The sequence below is a fragment of the Cololabis saira genome, chromosome 2, assembly GCF_033807715.1.
Source record: "Cololabis saira isolate AMF1-May2022 chromosome 2, fColSai1.1, whole genome shotgun sequence".
In the NCBI taxonomy this organism is placed as follows: domain Eukaryota; kingdom Metazoa; phylum Chordata; class Actinopteri; order Beloniformes; family Belonidae; genus Cololabis; species Cololabis saira.
In genome coordinates, this window is record NC_084588.1 from 17,194,827 (window position 1) to 17,211,429 (window position 16,603).

General features: G+C 37.8%; 1 protein-coding gene and 1 long non-coding RNA gene across 2 annotated transcripts; both read right to left on the bottom strand.

The window, feature by feature from the left end:
* Positions 1-1,792: 1,792 nt before the first annotated feature.
* On the bottom strand, positions 1,793-8,596 carry muc15 (mucin 15, cell surface associated). Its single transcript, XM_061734777.1, has 3 exons — positions 7,750-8,596; positions 3,989-4,153; positions 1,793-1,994 (listed from the first exon to the last, which is right to left on the bottom strand). Exons 1-3 carry the CDS (start codon positions 8,594-8,596, stop codon positions 1,876-1,878), a joined length of 1,131 nt encoding a protein of 376 aa, XP_061590761.1. The 3' UTR covers positions 1,793-1,875.
* A 55-nt stretch (positions 8,597-8,651) lies between these two features.
* Positions 8,652-13,022, bottom strand: LOC133419829 (uncharacterized). Its single transcript, XR_009770557.1, has 2 exons — positions 12,814-13,022; positions 8,652-8,842 (listed from the first exon to the last, which is right to left on the bottom strand). It is a non-coding gene; the product is annotated as an uncharacterized LOC133419829 (long non-coding RNA).
* Between the last annotated feature and the right edge of the window lie 3,581 nt (positions 13,023-16,603).

Consider the following 16,603-nt stretch of genomic DNA (forward strand, 5'->3'; position numbering starts at 1 on the left):
AGTCCTGACATCAGGCTGATAGAAATACTGTGACAAGACATTAAGAGAGCTGTGTTTAAGTGAATGCCTGCAAAACTAAATGAACCAGGTTAACTTTGAAGAAGTGTGCCATAATTACTCCCCAACAATGTCAGGGATTGATGATGGCACGCAAAACATCATAACTTTAATTATTGCTGCTAAGCTTCTGCAGGCCACCAAATTATAGATGCACCTGGTTTATTACAAACTTCTTTTGAATTTAAGCTTTTTTGTTAATGAGTAATGACATTGGCAATATGTCATGTTTTTGTTTAGCTGCGGTTGCATTTATCTGATTTCAAGACCAAGTAAATTAACAAATTTCTTAAAATTAAATGGGGACATTTTTTATGTTTTTAAGTGTGTGTGTGTTTGTTTAAATTAAAATAAAATGAACAAAGACAACATCTGGGGTGTTTCGTTTGTTTATTAAGGCATCATCACAGTTTGCATCGTTTTTACAAGCAGAGGTGGTGAAGTCTGCTCTGCTCTTTCAGCAGTAATTGCAGTGATTCTTTAAGGCAGTGACACGGAGCACTGATTGATGTCAGAAATTAGAGCAAGGAAAGAAACAGACCTGCTGCTGCATCCAGCCACAAAACATTTCCAACTTGCTGTTAGCTGTTGAGACTAAGCTGAGGCACAACCAATATCAATCATAATCACAGTGCATATTGATTTAGTGCAGGCTTCATTCGGGTAATGATGAGTGAAAGGAGGCACGAAGCTAAAAGATGTATGTTCCGGCTTCTTTTTTTTATACATGCAGTACAAAACAGAAACGTGAGAAAATGTAAAAACTGAATGAATTTTAAAATGCATTTAGATTTTTAACTTAAAAGAAAAGATATAAGATACAAAGGACAAATAATGTAGTTAGAGGTTAATAAGGCACACTTTTGTTTTTCACACACTTCACAGCAAAGTCAAATCTCTGTTTGGACACCAGGTCAGAAGACTTGAGCAGTGTATTATGTTTATAAAGTTGTTGCTACTGAGTAGTGCACCGAAACAACTCCCTTCCAGAATACTAAAACCTTAGTCTATGAATAACAAAACAGCAACCAGTCTTCCTACTGGTGAAAACAAACCCAAGTCTTGGGTTTTGATGGTTCAATTCGCCGACTCTGGCTGTGCCTGCCAGTTGTGGAATATCTCCAAGCACAGTTTAAATTTGACTTGTTATTGCCTGCCTCATGCTGTAACAGCAGGTGATTGCTGATATGGATAATGTTGTTGTTCACCACGGCTTCTGAATTTAATTTCAAATGCCTCAATGGACCAGCTGTGTCATCTGTTATTTATACAGCGGGCTAGCAGCACCCCCCTCCCACCCTTTTTTTTTCTTAATCAGCAAGAGCCACATTCTCTTCATTCCTCTGTCTTCTTTTTAGCTGATGTACTTATTTACTAATCTCTTTTCTGTATTAGAAAATAATTCTGTAGCTCCTATTAACAAAAGCAATTACATTTATATTTTTAAACATCCTTCATTGACTTGAAAAAAATAGCAACTTTATTGTAAAAGACTTCATTTGATTCTCTTTGGCAACATTTATAAAAAGACATTTTGGCCGGTACAGTGTACCTCAGATTGCCTTCATTGGTCCCATTACATAAAGTACAATAAATCAAACTAATACAATGCTTTACTATGAAAGTGTCTGAAATATTTTTAGTTGTAGCCAACAATATATCTATAAAAACCCCTCTCCCATCCATGAAGGTCTTTTATAAGTTTAATTTAAAATCTTTTAAATTTTTAAATTTAAAATCCCCCAAATTGCCTATAAATATGCAGTGGACATTAATAAAATATTCTGGGGTTTTAGTGACTTTGATCAATCATGATATTCAACGATCTCCTGGAAAACTGGTCATTTGGATGTTGTGCCCTTGGAGTCCTGGGTTGTAATAGCCTCCTGAACCAGCAAAGTTCAAGTCCAAAGGATCGCTGTTGTCCAGTCTGAGAACTGAAAATTAGAAAGTCAGTATTTAATAACTGTAAAATGTCTGTAAAGTTCTCATTATTTCACTTTCAACAAAAAAAGTTTTTCTTTATTACATTGTGAGAATGGATTAATTCGTTTTTAATTGTTTTTAGTTGCAAAGTTCTCTTCCCCAAAGATAAATAGATGACCAGACTGAGACACTTCAAAATCAAGTATGTCAATAGTTCATGTTGCATCACCAGCTTTCTCTGTAAGAATTTAAAAACCAATTTCCCCAACTGAACACTTCTGACTGTTAAAAGTCAGTAACAATCTTTTTCCTGAATGAATGTGTGTCCATTACCTCCTGCTGAATAAACACTCTTCACATACAACTACTTGTGACAGCCATTTTGGGGAAAAAAAAACTAAACAAAGTGTTTCTCAATCCTGATCCTGAGATACCACTGTCTTACATGTTTTACAGTGGTTCCAAGATCCAACACACCTGATTCATCCCAGTCTGAACAAGTCTGATAATGAACCATCTACTGTATGTGGATCAGGCCGCGACTGAGAAACTGTATATAAGTGTTGACGACTTTTGGTATTCTTGAATTTTTCTTGGTGTCTTTGTTCTGTGTTTTTTTGTGACAGTTTGTAGCTCCTCTTCCCTGTCTGCCTCTTCTTCTTGTGTTTTCCTGGATGATTTAAATCCATGTCTCACCAACCCTTGTAAGTATATATTGCTCTGTCTTTCATGCTTCCCCTGCCAGTCCGTTTGTTGTTCTTCCCAGCTGTGCTCTCCTGTCCCCTGTCTGATCCTCATCTCTGCATTTTATGTTCTCTGGGATTTTGTATATCATGCCATGGCAGCAATATTTTGACAATGTTTAAAATGGCACAAAGATGAGTTGATTTTTTTTTTCATGTTAAAATATCAGTTTTTATTTGACATTAAGAAATATTTGTATTGTCTAGTTGTAGCAGCCTTCTGTGCCTCTTTTTAGCAAAAACTAGCCAAACTTCATTTGGACTCCCATCCCTATCATCTTTTTTTACCAACCACTTATAGCTTTGTTGCACTATGTGACAAATCAGCATCAATGAAACTAGTTCACAGAGCTACAGAGGGTATCAAGGCAGAGAAAGCTAAGAGACTCAAGATGATAATGACAGAGAAGAAAACAACCTCCTTTGTGCCAGTTTAAGAATCTGTTTAGAACAAACTAAGTATTTTTGATGTATTCTTGACATTAGCCATTTCTACATAGGTCTTTATTACAAAAATAGATGTGACTCAGTCCAATATGTGTCATTCTCATATCTCTTTTCAAAAGGTGCATTTATTTCATGTTCTCGCTTTATATCTTCCGTATGCAATCTCAATGCACCTTGAATGTGTGTGTGTGTGTGTGCGTGCGTGCGTGTGCGCGTGTGCGCGTGTGTGTGTGTGTGCCTGTGTGTACATGAAAATAATCTAATCTGCAATTGTGTGTGCACTCTGTTAAAGTTGAAGATTAACAGAAAGGTTACATATGTGGGTATGCATGAAAACTGTAATAATGTACTGTCTTTTTAAAAATTGTGGCTGTCATAGTACATGATCTATTTTTGCATGATGTCATCTTAGTATAGGAGGGTGTTTTTAAAAACCGGGGTGAGTTATGTTGCTCCAACCATTAGCAAGTTACAGTGAAGACGTAATGCAATAAAATCTGTCTACCAACATGTCTAAAACTCTCTTATATTTGTAGGTATTAATTGGCTGTGTCCCATATGTCACAGCAATGTTGTAGGAAGTAATGAGTGATCCTAAAGCTGAACGATAACTGTAGTTTCTTATTATGAAGCAACTACAATTATAAGACATTTTTAATTGTCAATAACTTTTTGTTTACATTTTGCCCCCCATAAACCGAGACATTAAAGTAGACAATTTAACTAGAAAAAAAAAATTGCAGGATCAAGTTGGCAAGCAATATTAAATCAAAACAATCTGTTTCTTAGTAGCAGATATTCAGGAGCTCACAAACCTGGATCTGGAGAGAACTCTTCAACCAGCTTCCTGTGAGAGAATCCGTTGCGTTTCTTTTTCAGGAAGTAGGCCACCAGTCCCACACAGGCCACGGCCGCTGCTGTTCCCAGCACGGCAAGCCACGCTACGCCCCTCTTACTCCTGGAAGTATCTGGCTCCACACCTTCATTAGGAAAAATCACAGGTGAGGGGGGTTGTTATAAATAGTTTGTCAACAACTAAATGATTAATATTTAATTTAGTCTCAAGGGCTAAATGCCACATAATTATGACTGAATATCTGTTTTTGAAAATGCTATGGATACACATCCTAATTAGTCAGAATTTTAGAATTTACACTGTGATGATTAATGCAATTAACATGCCAAAATAACTATAATTTGTGGAATACTTTTGAAAGTTTTAAGGTGGCATGCTGTGCTCATCATCTAAGTAAGAGCAACTGTGAATGAATACTAATTTAATAAATGATCCAGTATCTCCATGGATCTCTTAGATACAACAGTTCTATATAAGTAACTGGTGCACAGCTAATTATAAAACACCAAGGGAGAAAAAAAGACTGAGTTGAATGTATTGTGTAACAAGTATAGACTCTTAAATAAATATTTTACGATGTGAACATTCTCTGCTCTTCTATTTTAATAGTTGTGTTCAAGACATGTAAATGTTTTTGAAACTTACAGAACTGCCCTCAATATCTTCTGACAAAAGAAAACTGTACATAAATAATTCATTTCCTCTTTTTACTTAATTTATCCACTTGGTTGGGTCAATTTACCCCTAACCCTTAGCAAAGTGGACAAAAAGGGCATCTCTTTTCTAATTTGACATCCAGGAAGACAAAATAAATACGAGTGGAGTGATATCCTTTTTCTTCTTCTTTTTTTGTTTTTACCCTGGCTGTAAAAAGAACTTACATGTATCTGTTTTACATATTTTTCTCAGCTGTATCTCAGGTCATCCTTTAATCTGAAGTTTGCTGCTTTTATCCAAAAATTCCCCAGTGCACTTGCCAAACTGTCCTTGGGCAAGAGCGTCATTGCTCACTTGTAAGCCATGTAGCTATGTGGGTGGTAATATTGGCCTCCAAAAGAGGAACTAATAACAACAATCTGCATTTGTTTTTTTAGAGTACATTTGTGCCTTTTTTTTTTCTTGTGTTATCAACCAAACCTTTAAAGAAAAATCAAATTTACTGGAAGCTGTTTGTGTGTCCAGAATGATTTTTACTTAGTAGGCGGGATTCATCACGTAGTAAGCCAGAAAACTGACATTGTTATGCACAATGTTTGAGTGTCCATTAAGCTTTTATCTTTTTTAAACCAAAACAAAAACCACATACTCCTTTATTAGTGCTCCTACTCAAATAAAGGCTGAAAGCTGAAGTAAAATGTCACGCAGAAATGCCATTTACAGTTGAGAAAGCCAGAATGTGAAACGTTTTGGGTCAGAAAGGACAAAAACCAGAATGTAAAAGGGATATTTCTTTTTTTTTTTTACTGGAATTTTGTGAAGTATTTATGAAGATAAACTGACATCCCAACAGTTTGGATCACGACGAAGGAAATCGGCAAAGAACTAGGCCAACACTACACTACTGTATATTGGAGAACAGTTTACAGTTCTTTACTACGCTACATCATAATGTTGGGTAACGTAGGCTAACACTACATTGTATTGTAGATAGTTTTATACGTATACCCTGTCACTTTGTCACTTTTTACTTTGTCACTTGGTCATGTTCTTTACCACAGAATTTCCATGTCGCAGCACAGTCCCTCTTGCCTCTTTTTCCTAACCGTGACCATGAAAATGTTCTCCTTTTTTGCAGCTTCAGTCTTGAAGTATTTGTAGTGCACATAAACTCTTCCATAAAACTGCAGTTCATTTTCCTGTGTTTATTTATTGCCCAAGTTTGTGATCAGTGCACACTATCCCAGTCCTCAATTCAAGGGATCTTATTATGATAAGGTCTACACATACTATTTTTGACATTGTGAACACAAGATAGCAAATGCCAGTTTACACCGAGAGGTATAAGGATATTATACACCTGTAAAAATGAATAACGTAGCGTAGCCACAAATCCACCATGTTATGTTGACCCAGTCTATGTCTGAGGCCGAGTGCACAACACACCTTTGTGTTTACTTAAACCAATGTGAAATTTATGAGACTAGGTTGTTTAAGAGAATACAATTGGATCATTTATGGCCCTCATTCTGATATGTTGTTGGCGTTGCTCCTCAACAAATTTCATCTCAGATACTCTAAGTAGTTATTTTCAAGTTCACAAGCACAAAGTAAAGGGCAAAAACTTCCCAGATACTATGTGTGAATCAATGTTTTTGTTTTTGGTTTTTGTCGAGAGTCTAATTAACTTATTCAAGACTATGTTGTAATATACAGTAGTTCAGCATCTACTCTTTGGTTTATTCTGAACTTTGGTTCAGATAATGTCTCAGTAAGTCACTACTTTTTTCGTGACTTCCTGACAAATATTACCACAATTAAAAGAGGGCAAGAAATATTTTGGGCACACTTTTTGAATATAAATGTTATATAAATGTTAAATACAATTAATATACAGTAGAAATGTTAGACCAGTGCTTTAATGTAATTTAATTTAATTCATTGTTATCACAAAATAAGTTAAATTATGTTCAACTACCACATTTAAAGTGGTTACAATTAAAAGTGACTGATTAGAATGGCTGTATTCATTGTGGTCAGGTGAGGTCAGGTACCTGTACTGTGTGGGTGCTTTTATTTACTGATCTCAGAAAACGCAAGGTTGCTGTGTGGGCTCAAATGTATAAAATCTGCACACGAACATGAGGGTCTTTGTGTGGTTGATATGAACACTGTGTGCCTGTCATGGTAAGTGTGGAGACTTCTTTTTCCTCCTGGGTTGCCCATAGTTTCACAACTGTTTTCCTACTGTTTATTGCCATCATCCATTAGTGTTAAGTCTCGCTGTCACATCCATCCCTGTGATGTGAGTTTTATTTTAATCCCATCCCTGCGCCAGCTCTCTGCAGGCCATTTTGTTGGCACTGAGCTTTCCCACATTGTATATTTTGCTGGATAAGAAGCTTTACGAGTAGCTAGACAGAAATATTGAATGGCAGATTGATTTGCAAAAGTGTGTATGACAAACAGCCTTTTCCACACTTATCTGCTTCATCTTAAGGTCGACACAAAAAAAAAAAAAAACAGGTCTCACGCTCCTGTAGAGGCAGGCAGTATCATCTGACCTGAGGCTCGGGCCATTTCATTCAGGCCTTTTTTGTAACTAAAACAGGGTTTCATTGTGCGCCTGAGAGGGTGGTTGTCACAGACTCTTTTACTCATAATGGCTACATCGATAGAACCTGAAACCCAATCTAACTTTTGCCTTTGAAAGAGGGGCATTTGTCCTCTGTCAGTGGGAAAATAGAAGTAGCTAAATCTGGGTTGAGGACAAGGCGGAAAAATGCAGCATATAAATCATTCAGCAGCACTTCATGTGCTCTTGAGCAAAGAACATAATTTAACTTTAAAACCCAGGCCATCCCTATAGGATTTAGGGCCTTTTTTGTTGCTTTATGGGTCATCATTAATTGGGATTCCCCAAAAAAGTATATATTTTCTTTTCCTTTTTTTGTCCAAGTAGCTCACCCAGAGGCTACAAGCAGCTACAATGACTTACAAACACATTTTCCAGGAACAAAAACGGTGAATCAGAAACGTTTAACACTGATTTAGCAGTACTACCTCTGTCTGAGTTGTTTACACCTTTGCCGGTCTTGTTAGCCCTCTCAGGTATGGCTATAGTCACAGTGCTGGCTTCAGAGTTCTCAAAAGGCTTCCCCGAGTGAGTGGTAGGTACTTTATTTATCTCTGGTGGTTCGGTTGCATTGGGGGATCCTGTGGAATCGGTTGCGTTGGGAGATCCTGTGGAATTGGTTGCGTTGGGAGATCCTGTGGAATCGGTTGTGTTGGGGGATCCTGTGGAATCGGTTGTGTTGGGGGATCCTGTGGAATCGGTTGTGTTGGGGGATCCTGTGGAATCGGTTGTGTTGGGGGATCCTCTGGAATCGGTTGTGTTGGGAGATCCTGTGGAATCGGTTGTGTTGGGGGATCCTGTGGAATCGGTTGTGTTGGGAGATCCTGTGGAATCGGTTGTGTTGGGAGATCCCAAGGAATTAGATGTGTCGGAAGAGCCAGTGGAATTAGTTGAGTCTGTAGACCCAGTTGACTTTGTTGTACTGGGAGATCCAGTGGGAATGTTTAACCCTTTATCTGTGTCTAGTTGTGTTGTGATATTTTCTGCACCATTCCTTTCTGAAACCAAGGCTGTTGACTGTAATTCAGTGTTCTCTGGTGAATCGTGAAAGCTTGCAGTGTTGTCTGCAGCCATTGCAGAGTCCTCTTCACCCTCTGTAATTTGGTTTTGGGTTGAGTTTGTGGAGCCTGGAGAATCTGTCAATTCTGGTTGATTGGGTGTGACATTTTCAAACATTGTCAACATGGTAGCTGGGTCAGCATTCTGGTCATCAAATCTCAAACTTTCACCATCTTGTCCTGCCACATTCTCCTCTTCCTCAGTCGGTCCTGCCATGAAGCCAGATACTATTCCACTGAAGTAATCAGCATTGCTTCCTTGATTATATTCACTTTCTTCGTTAGTAGATGCAGCATTTTCACTTTGAAGAGTATTTTTGTCTGTGTCCCGGAGCCAGCTTTTATCAATTGTGCGTCTTGGTGAGTCGGTTGAATGTTGGAGCTTTGCAAGCGGAAACACTTGGACAAGCAGAAGCAGGCCCGCTGTGATTGCTAAATGTTTCATTTTCCTGTTTGTTTCACTCTGAAAGAGAAAAGAAAATATATATATATATATATAAAACAGACTTACTGTGTAAGGAACATGTACTGTACTTTTAATGCTCTGTAGTTTTCATAGCTTAATAACTTAGAATACTACTGAAGGTCCACCTCACTAACCTCCATGGAATTATTCCATTCCCCTTTAGAGAGTATTTCCCATTTGATCATGATGGCTTAATGTAAAACCTTTGACAACAGCTATATGTCTCACTACAGCAATGGAATCTCAGTCAAAAGCAAGGAAAGCCAAAACACAAACAGCATAATTGCACCACTATATCTTCAAAGAGTTGATTATATTAAGATTGTAAGCTTTAGTTTTCAGTTTTTTAGCTTTAATGTTCAAAATCCAGATAGATAGATAGATAGATAGATAGATAGACGGACGGACGGACGGACGGACGGACGGACGGACGGACGGTGCTTAGTTTAATCGATATCAATCTATATATCTATCTGGATCTTGACTGCGGGTGTTAAACTTGTTTATCGCAGCACTCAAGTCCAACCCGAACACACTGAACACATTACTTGCTCCTATTTCCCAAAAATGAAAAAAGCTGGCAGCTTTAACAATTTAGGTCAGCAGCACTGACACAAGTCATAATGAAAATCCTAGAAGAGCTGATCCTGTCCCAGCTCCCAACTTTCAGACCCCCCTCACTTGATGGTTAACAAGACTGTGATCATGACATTTTCTATTTCTACATCTGTGTGGGTTTCTATCCAGCGACCCCTGCAGTATTCTTGTTGTGACTTTGTTGAACTCTATCTCCACTGAGAGATGTGACTTATTGACGGGGTGACTTTACACAAATGATCTGTGAGCTATGTGTTCTCCCCTCGGCATAACTCTTTTACACAAATGACTGCAGTGCCCTGCAGAGCATGCTTGCTGCAAGTCACTGTGTTGTTAGGCTTCTTTGTTCCTTCATAACATCAGTTGGAAAGGATTCATCTCCAGTAACATTGCTGCCTGCAGGAAAAATAGAGGTCTGAACATGCAAATGAGATGTTTTACATGTTTTTCTGTCTTGTTTTCGTTTTAATAATTAAATATGGAATGAGTGGAATTGCACATAATTATTATTTATATACAGCCATAAAGTTGGAAAGATTCAATTTTTTAAATTTCTTTTCATTCACAGTCATCTCAAGAGAAGATGTAAAAAATGTTTTATTCCAACTTTATGGCAACAATTTATTTTTAATCATGACTCCTTACAGACATTTAATGTCTTTGTATAATAAAAACTACATCCACAGTCTTTTAAAATACAAATTAGGTTATTTAATCTACCAACTCGTCAAATGAGCCAGAAATGTTTTGTTTCTCTGCAAGTTTTCCTACAATCTGTGTTCGTCTTTTCTTTTTTCTTGCTTTTCTTGCGAGAGTTCATCTTGGTCACCAGAATAAAATCCTGGTAGTTTACTGTTCTGGAAACGTTATGCTCAAGATTTATCTTTATTTTTTTATGTCTCTAAAATAAAAGAGCCCATGCAGTGCGATTGCCCTCTGTCACATGGTGTGGGGTAATGTCACAGAAAATAAAACACAATCAAGAAAATTGTCACATCACCTGAATAACAATTTGGTTTTACCAGAGACTGTATGACAAAAAACACCTGGACAATTGCCCTGTGATGTCATCCATAAATTGGGCTTTCATAGATTCCCATTCACTGTCAGCATTTCTCATTCCATTCCCATTAGTATGGTCTTTGTAGCTATTTTCACTCTCTCGAGTCAGTGTGCTGGTGGTTTTCTTGAAAATAAATGTATAATTTAATAATTTAGAAGTCAGTGGGTGGCATGCCTGGGGTTTTCCTTTTCCGTTACAAACATGATGGTGTCTGAGCTTTTAGGTTAGGTGTAACAGCCCATTTTTTAAACAAAAAAAAATTGTTGTTTTAATTCTTGCAACTGAAACTTAGAACTAATTCATCAGCTACATTTCATGGCAGCTTTTCCAAAAGAGATTTAGCCTCAGGCTTGTAAAGCACTACTTGTAAACTTTGTTCTCTCGCCTCCTCTTTTCCCACATTTACTGTTTGTGTTTTAGGTGTATGTCAGAACTTTAGGGCAGCAACTCTCACCAATTCGAATGAACTGAATAAATAAGATGGTGAGATGAGTCTTGGCATGTTTAGTGCTTTGCGGCAAGACGTCCGGTGATGATACAGGTATTTGAAAACGTAAATAAAAGCAGCTAATATAAAGCACGTTTAAAAGTAGGGCTGGGCGATATGGACCAAAAGTCATATCTCGATATTTTCTAGCTGAATGGCGATACTCGATATATATCTGGATATTTTTTCTTTGCCATAATTGGGGTTTCCCCCAAAGCATTATAGCATAGCATCTATGTTAGCTTCATTTTTTTCTGAGGCAAACCCTTAAAAAAACAGTCAGTTTTAATACAAAGCCTCGTGCCAAATGTCACACAGGTTCCTTTATTAACAGAGGTCTGCACAATATCAAAATGTATAAAACAAATGAAATAAAAAATAAACTGCCTGCATATATAGAATAAAATGCTTCTTGAATAAAATAAAACAAATATCCCTTTCCTGCATAACAATTAAATTAAAATACACTGTGCAATTAATAGAATGTAGACAGTAACAGGCAGACTTTTCCACTGAGGTTGACAGTTGCAAATAACAAAACATTTGTGCAAATCTCAAATAAAACATTCAAGTCAATTTGTCACAAAATAAGCTATATCAAAATAAAAAAAAAAAAAAATATATATTTTTTTTTTTTTTAAATCGATATAAGCGATATTGTTTTGTACCATATCGCGTTTGAAAATATATCGATATATATTAAAATCTCGATATATCGCCCAGCCCTATTTAAAAGTAATCTCTAGTGTTTGTATTTGCGGTGTTTAAATGAAAGCATCTTCAACAGGGAAGTTATTATGATTATGCAAACACCAGACTCGTGACACTGAAAATGAAACTGGTCTCAGAAATGTTTCCAGTCACCCGAATACACTCTCCTCCCATCAGAGACACAGGACACCTCTACTGTGAGCTCGTGTGGCCCACATGTGTGGGCTGTTCAATCCAAACGGGTGTCACTTCATGCCATCATATTATTCTCACATCCTCCCACACCACTACTCTGAGAATGTATTTGACTATGGGCGCCCCACCGTCACGTCTTTGAGAGGCAGCGGATTGTAAAGACACGGAGAGATGTTTACTTTTGACCCGTCACGCTCAGAGAAGCCTTCTGTTGAAGAGCTCCAATTCTGCTGGTCTGTCAGAGTCTATGCAAGCCATCGCCTCAGCTGCTCTGCCAACCTTGACTTTACAGAGATCCCGTCTCATAAACAAAAAACACACTTTCAACCCACACAGCCACGGATTATCTGACATTTATGCTGTCAAAAGTTTCCCTCAGTTGCTGTAACCTTTTTGTTTACTGTTACGTCTACGCTTCCTTTTTTTTCTGTTGCACATTATCTGACATTTTCTAAAAACAGTTGTTGCTTTGTGCGTATAAAACAATGATCAGTTAACGATGACACATTCATCCATATTTTATCAATTCAACAGCATGCAAAGCACCACCTCAAACAATAATCCAGTAATGCGATGATAAAAAGCTGTCACTTTCAATCTATTCAATGATCTGTGTTTAATTTATACAGTCAAATGTCGCATAAATGTACAATAATGAGATCAATCTTTGGTCTACAGCTGCATATACCCCTGTAAAACTGAATAACACTTGTATTCTCCTTTTAAAGTTACATAAGGCACTACTGTTCCAGTATTACGGCACCGAGTATCACTCTTCTCGAGTATTTACACTAAAACGTTCCTCTAAAAACAGGTTGTTGTGTAAAAACCCCTTTTCCATAGTTTTACTCATCCTGGATGGTGGGGGGGGGGTTCAAGGCACGAAAGTTAAATCCCTCCTCAGTAAGTCCTTACCTGATGCTTTGGCTCTGTCAGATAAGAACAGGTGTACCGGCAAAAAACTCTCTTCCCTGACCTGCCAAAGTGTGTGAGTGAATCAGCAGTCGTCCTGGAGAGAGTAGCAGGGAGGAGGGCCCGACGGAGCGGCAGTCAGGGAACAACCTGCTCAACCGGCTTCTACACCTGCCAACAATAGCAACACGCCCTGAATCAGGTTCAGTTGCATGCTGTGAAAAGGCCACACAGGGCTGGGATGGAAAGTTATTAGGTGTGCAGATGGCTTGGAAGAGACTTGCTTGGATGCGACCAGTTTGTTTCAATCTCATTATTTTGTGATTCTTTCTGAATAAGTTACAAATTGTAATTCCTAGTTGCCAGGTTGGATCGGTAATGGGGGCGGAGTCTTTTGCCACATTTCCCTCTAAGCCTCTTGCTCAAGTCACAGAGGGACTGGAGACGGCAGCTGTCGTCATGGTAACAGAGAGGAGGCTGGGAAGCTCTTGTTTCATCCACGCCTTTGTCTCTGGTCTATATCGGGCTTCCACCCTCTGACGTGTGACTTTGTGAACTCTCAGGTACTTTGTGTCAAATGAGCCAGGATTGTTTTTGTATCTTATGTTGGTCAAGTGAGTCATGCACCGCTTGAATTCTTTGAGTAGAGGAGCGGGGCAGATGAAGAGGTACTTGATGCTGGTGTGCTTCAGTGAGTTGAGAACAAGGAGTGGCTGTTAATTCGAGTAAAAGGAATGTTTCATTTTTCAAAACAAATCCAGCTCCCTGAATACTCTGAACACATTTAGTTGATATAACCATAATTTTTTCAAGACAAAAATACCAGTTTGAGGTTCACATTAGCATTTTAAACAGTTCCTCTCTCTTCAGGTTGCTGCTCCCTTGACCTCAACCCGACTAAGCGGAAGTTAATAGATGGATTGAAAATGTTTCTCCAGTCAAGACAGGTTAAACACAAAGCAGTTAAGCTGAATATTAGAGGTTCTTCTAGCTGATTATTAAATTCAAATTTGAGGATAATACTACTGTGCATGTGTACATCAGGTTAAAGGATTACCGCGTATAGTGTCATTTGGTTCTTAATACTAAACTAAAAAGGAACATTGAGATTTATGCATCAAATAAGCACCAAAGATGTGCAAGGACTCCTTAAGCCATGCCTATTTGATAGAAAAAAAGCAACTGAAACCAAATGCAAAAACAGCAGGTTTGGTTCAGATAATGAGGCAGAGTCACAAGTATGTCAGAAGCAACCGCAGTTGTTTTGCAGGTCTAACCAAATGCATGGTTACATAACATCTGTCAAGGTTATTTTTTAACCATCATCATTTCTGAACTGTTTTACATAATATAAAGGAATCGCATGCAAGACCACACAGACGTGCTTCTTTTTTCCATAAGCAAATGAGTCATATAAAAGAGTGCACCAAGGGCATCATTGTTTAGAGCTCAGCTGTTGATAAAGTACCACGAATGAGGCTCAACACTGCCTTATTGTATTAAGTTCCTCACTGACAGCTTATCGCTGGCACCTCTGTGGCCCGCCAGTGTTTCATGCTAATGGGATCATGTAGCCTCGTTGGGAATGTGAATAATAGAAAAGTCTTTTGAATTAAGACATTTTTTTAAATAAATTAAAAAGTATTACATAAGTGTTTCAAAACCATGAAAAGTATACACGTGTATTGTGGCAGTCTTACCAAGTCACTCAGTTCTCATCGTTAGACAGAACTTCAACAGCCAATTGTCTTTGTTCTCTCTGACAGGAACACGACACAACAACAAAGGAACGGAACTCATAACAAGCAGCGAGCATAAAACAATGCAGCAAAGCAAGTAAGGCATGTCACACGGTCTTTAATATTATTTCCTGTAATTGGATCCAAATAAATACTAAAATAATACAACCATTCCCCTGTGAGGACCACTTCTCTGAAATCAGTGGAAATGTTCATGAGGAAAAAGGAAACTTTGACAGAAAACCGCTGTAGCCTAATACATTGATAATAAATAGATAAGAAAACAATTATTTGTATATAGGCCTACAGCTCTGACATCATTTTATTTTCACAGATGGAGACAACTTGTGTAAGTATGATGCTCCGAGCAAGTAGATAAAAGTCATTTTACCACTCTTTTTCATCCATGTGAATGCATACAGTAGGGCGTTAACAAGGCATTCAATAAGTGTTAATCAGGGCTGCTTGAAAAACACAATCCTCCGCTCTAGAGTTGAGTTGAGCTCTTCTAACAACCAATGTGTGATGTCACAGATTGTCTCACAGCTCACTGATGTTTAATGTCTATGGACTGGCTCCCACTGTTGTGGTGCTTTGCATTATGGTATGTAGTATTCAAAGAAAATTAGCCAGGTAAACATTGGACGTCTTCCTGGGAGTAGCAAAGAACCCAAGTTCTTGCATACTGCATATTGTAAAATTGTTTAGTGAATTCTATGTACTGTGTTCTTTGTTGTTTTTTTTTTTTTTGTTAGGGTTTTTTGGGGGAAACGAAAAATTTTGACCACTTGTCGGCAGCATATTACAAGAAGTTTCAAGTGTCACCCTGGTGTGAGACAACAAAGTGAATCTCTCCTGGGACTTAAGCCTGATTTAAACCAACGTCACTCCATTTTGCCGTGGTGCAATACCCCCCCCCAGAGCGCTAGGTGATACTTTGTTTAGCTTGTTTAGGTCACAGTGAATCAAAGAGATAAGGACAAGTTTTGTGCAAAAAACCAAAACAACCCAAAAAAAAAAAAATCACACACACACACACGAAGAAAAGAGCGCTGAAAGTTCACTACTGCTTCGCGAACCGGAACCGGAACTGTCAAACATTTGCATCACACGCTATTAAAGTAACATCTGTCTTTGTAAGGAAATACTGTATTTTGCGGACCATTAGGTGCACTGCTTTATGACAAACTTTGAGCAGAACCTGGCTCATAAGGGGGGACCCTCCTGCCGAAGGCCAGCTGGGCAGAGCAGGAAAAGAGAGAACAGACAGAGAGAGTAACAAACAGAGAAAGGAGACACAGAGACAATGGCTGATTTCTTTTCAATTCAAAAAAGGTTTAAATTGATTGAAAAAAAATATACCATATATATGAACTACCTGTCCCATATATGGACTCACTTGAATTTTACAAAAAATACTAGTTATTTGGGATTTTGTTGTTGTTTTAAGCGTCAAAATGTCATGCGGTGCGACCGTCCGACCATGACTCTTGTTTTGAAAACTGTTTTTTGAAATCACTCTAAATGTATTTAAATCAATCTTCTGCTTTATCTGGCATGATTTCCAAAATCTCTTGTAGTGTGTAAGATTGCAACACATTTGTATTTATATTTCCATCATAATATACAAACAAAGTTTGACTGATGTCCATTTTATGAAATATCATGTGGCGCGACCATTGAAAAAAAAAAAACATTTTTGTATAATACTGAAAACTGAAAAAAGATGTTGTGGGAGCCAAAGTGTTATTTAGGTGCTTCTACTTGATTTTTGTTGGTTTATTAGTTAATGTTAAAGTAAATAAATAGTTAATTTCATTGAATAAATAGATCATTAAAATAGGTAAAATGTTATTAAAATGTTAATTTAAGAGAGGTTAAGAAAGCTTGTTTTTGTAACTGCTTTGAGAGTTACTTTCATGTTACTGTCACTTTAAGAGCAGAGCAGAAGGAGCAGAGGCAGTTGAGGTTTTGTTTGGATAGAGCCAAACAGTTTTCTTACCGTAGTGCTTTTTGTTTTGGAAAACTGTGGAATAGGATAACTCCTGTAACTA

Coding starts and splice junctions, on each gene's coding strand:
- muc15 (XM_061734777.1), bottom strand. CDS start 8,596: ATGGCAGGACCGACTGAGGAAGAGGAGAATGTGGCAGGACAAGATGGT. Junction 4,154..7,749: donor TGTAAACAACTCAGACAGAG/GTAGTACTGCTA, acceptor TTCCTAATGAAG/GTGTGGAGCCAGATACTTCC. Junction 1,995..3,988: donor AGAGTTCTCTCCAGATCCAG/GTTTGTGAGCTC, acceptor TCTAATTTTCAG/TTCTCAGACTGGACAACAGC.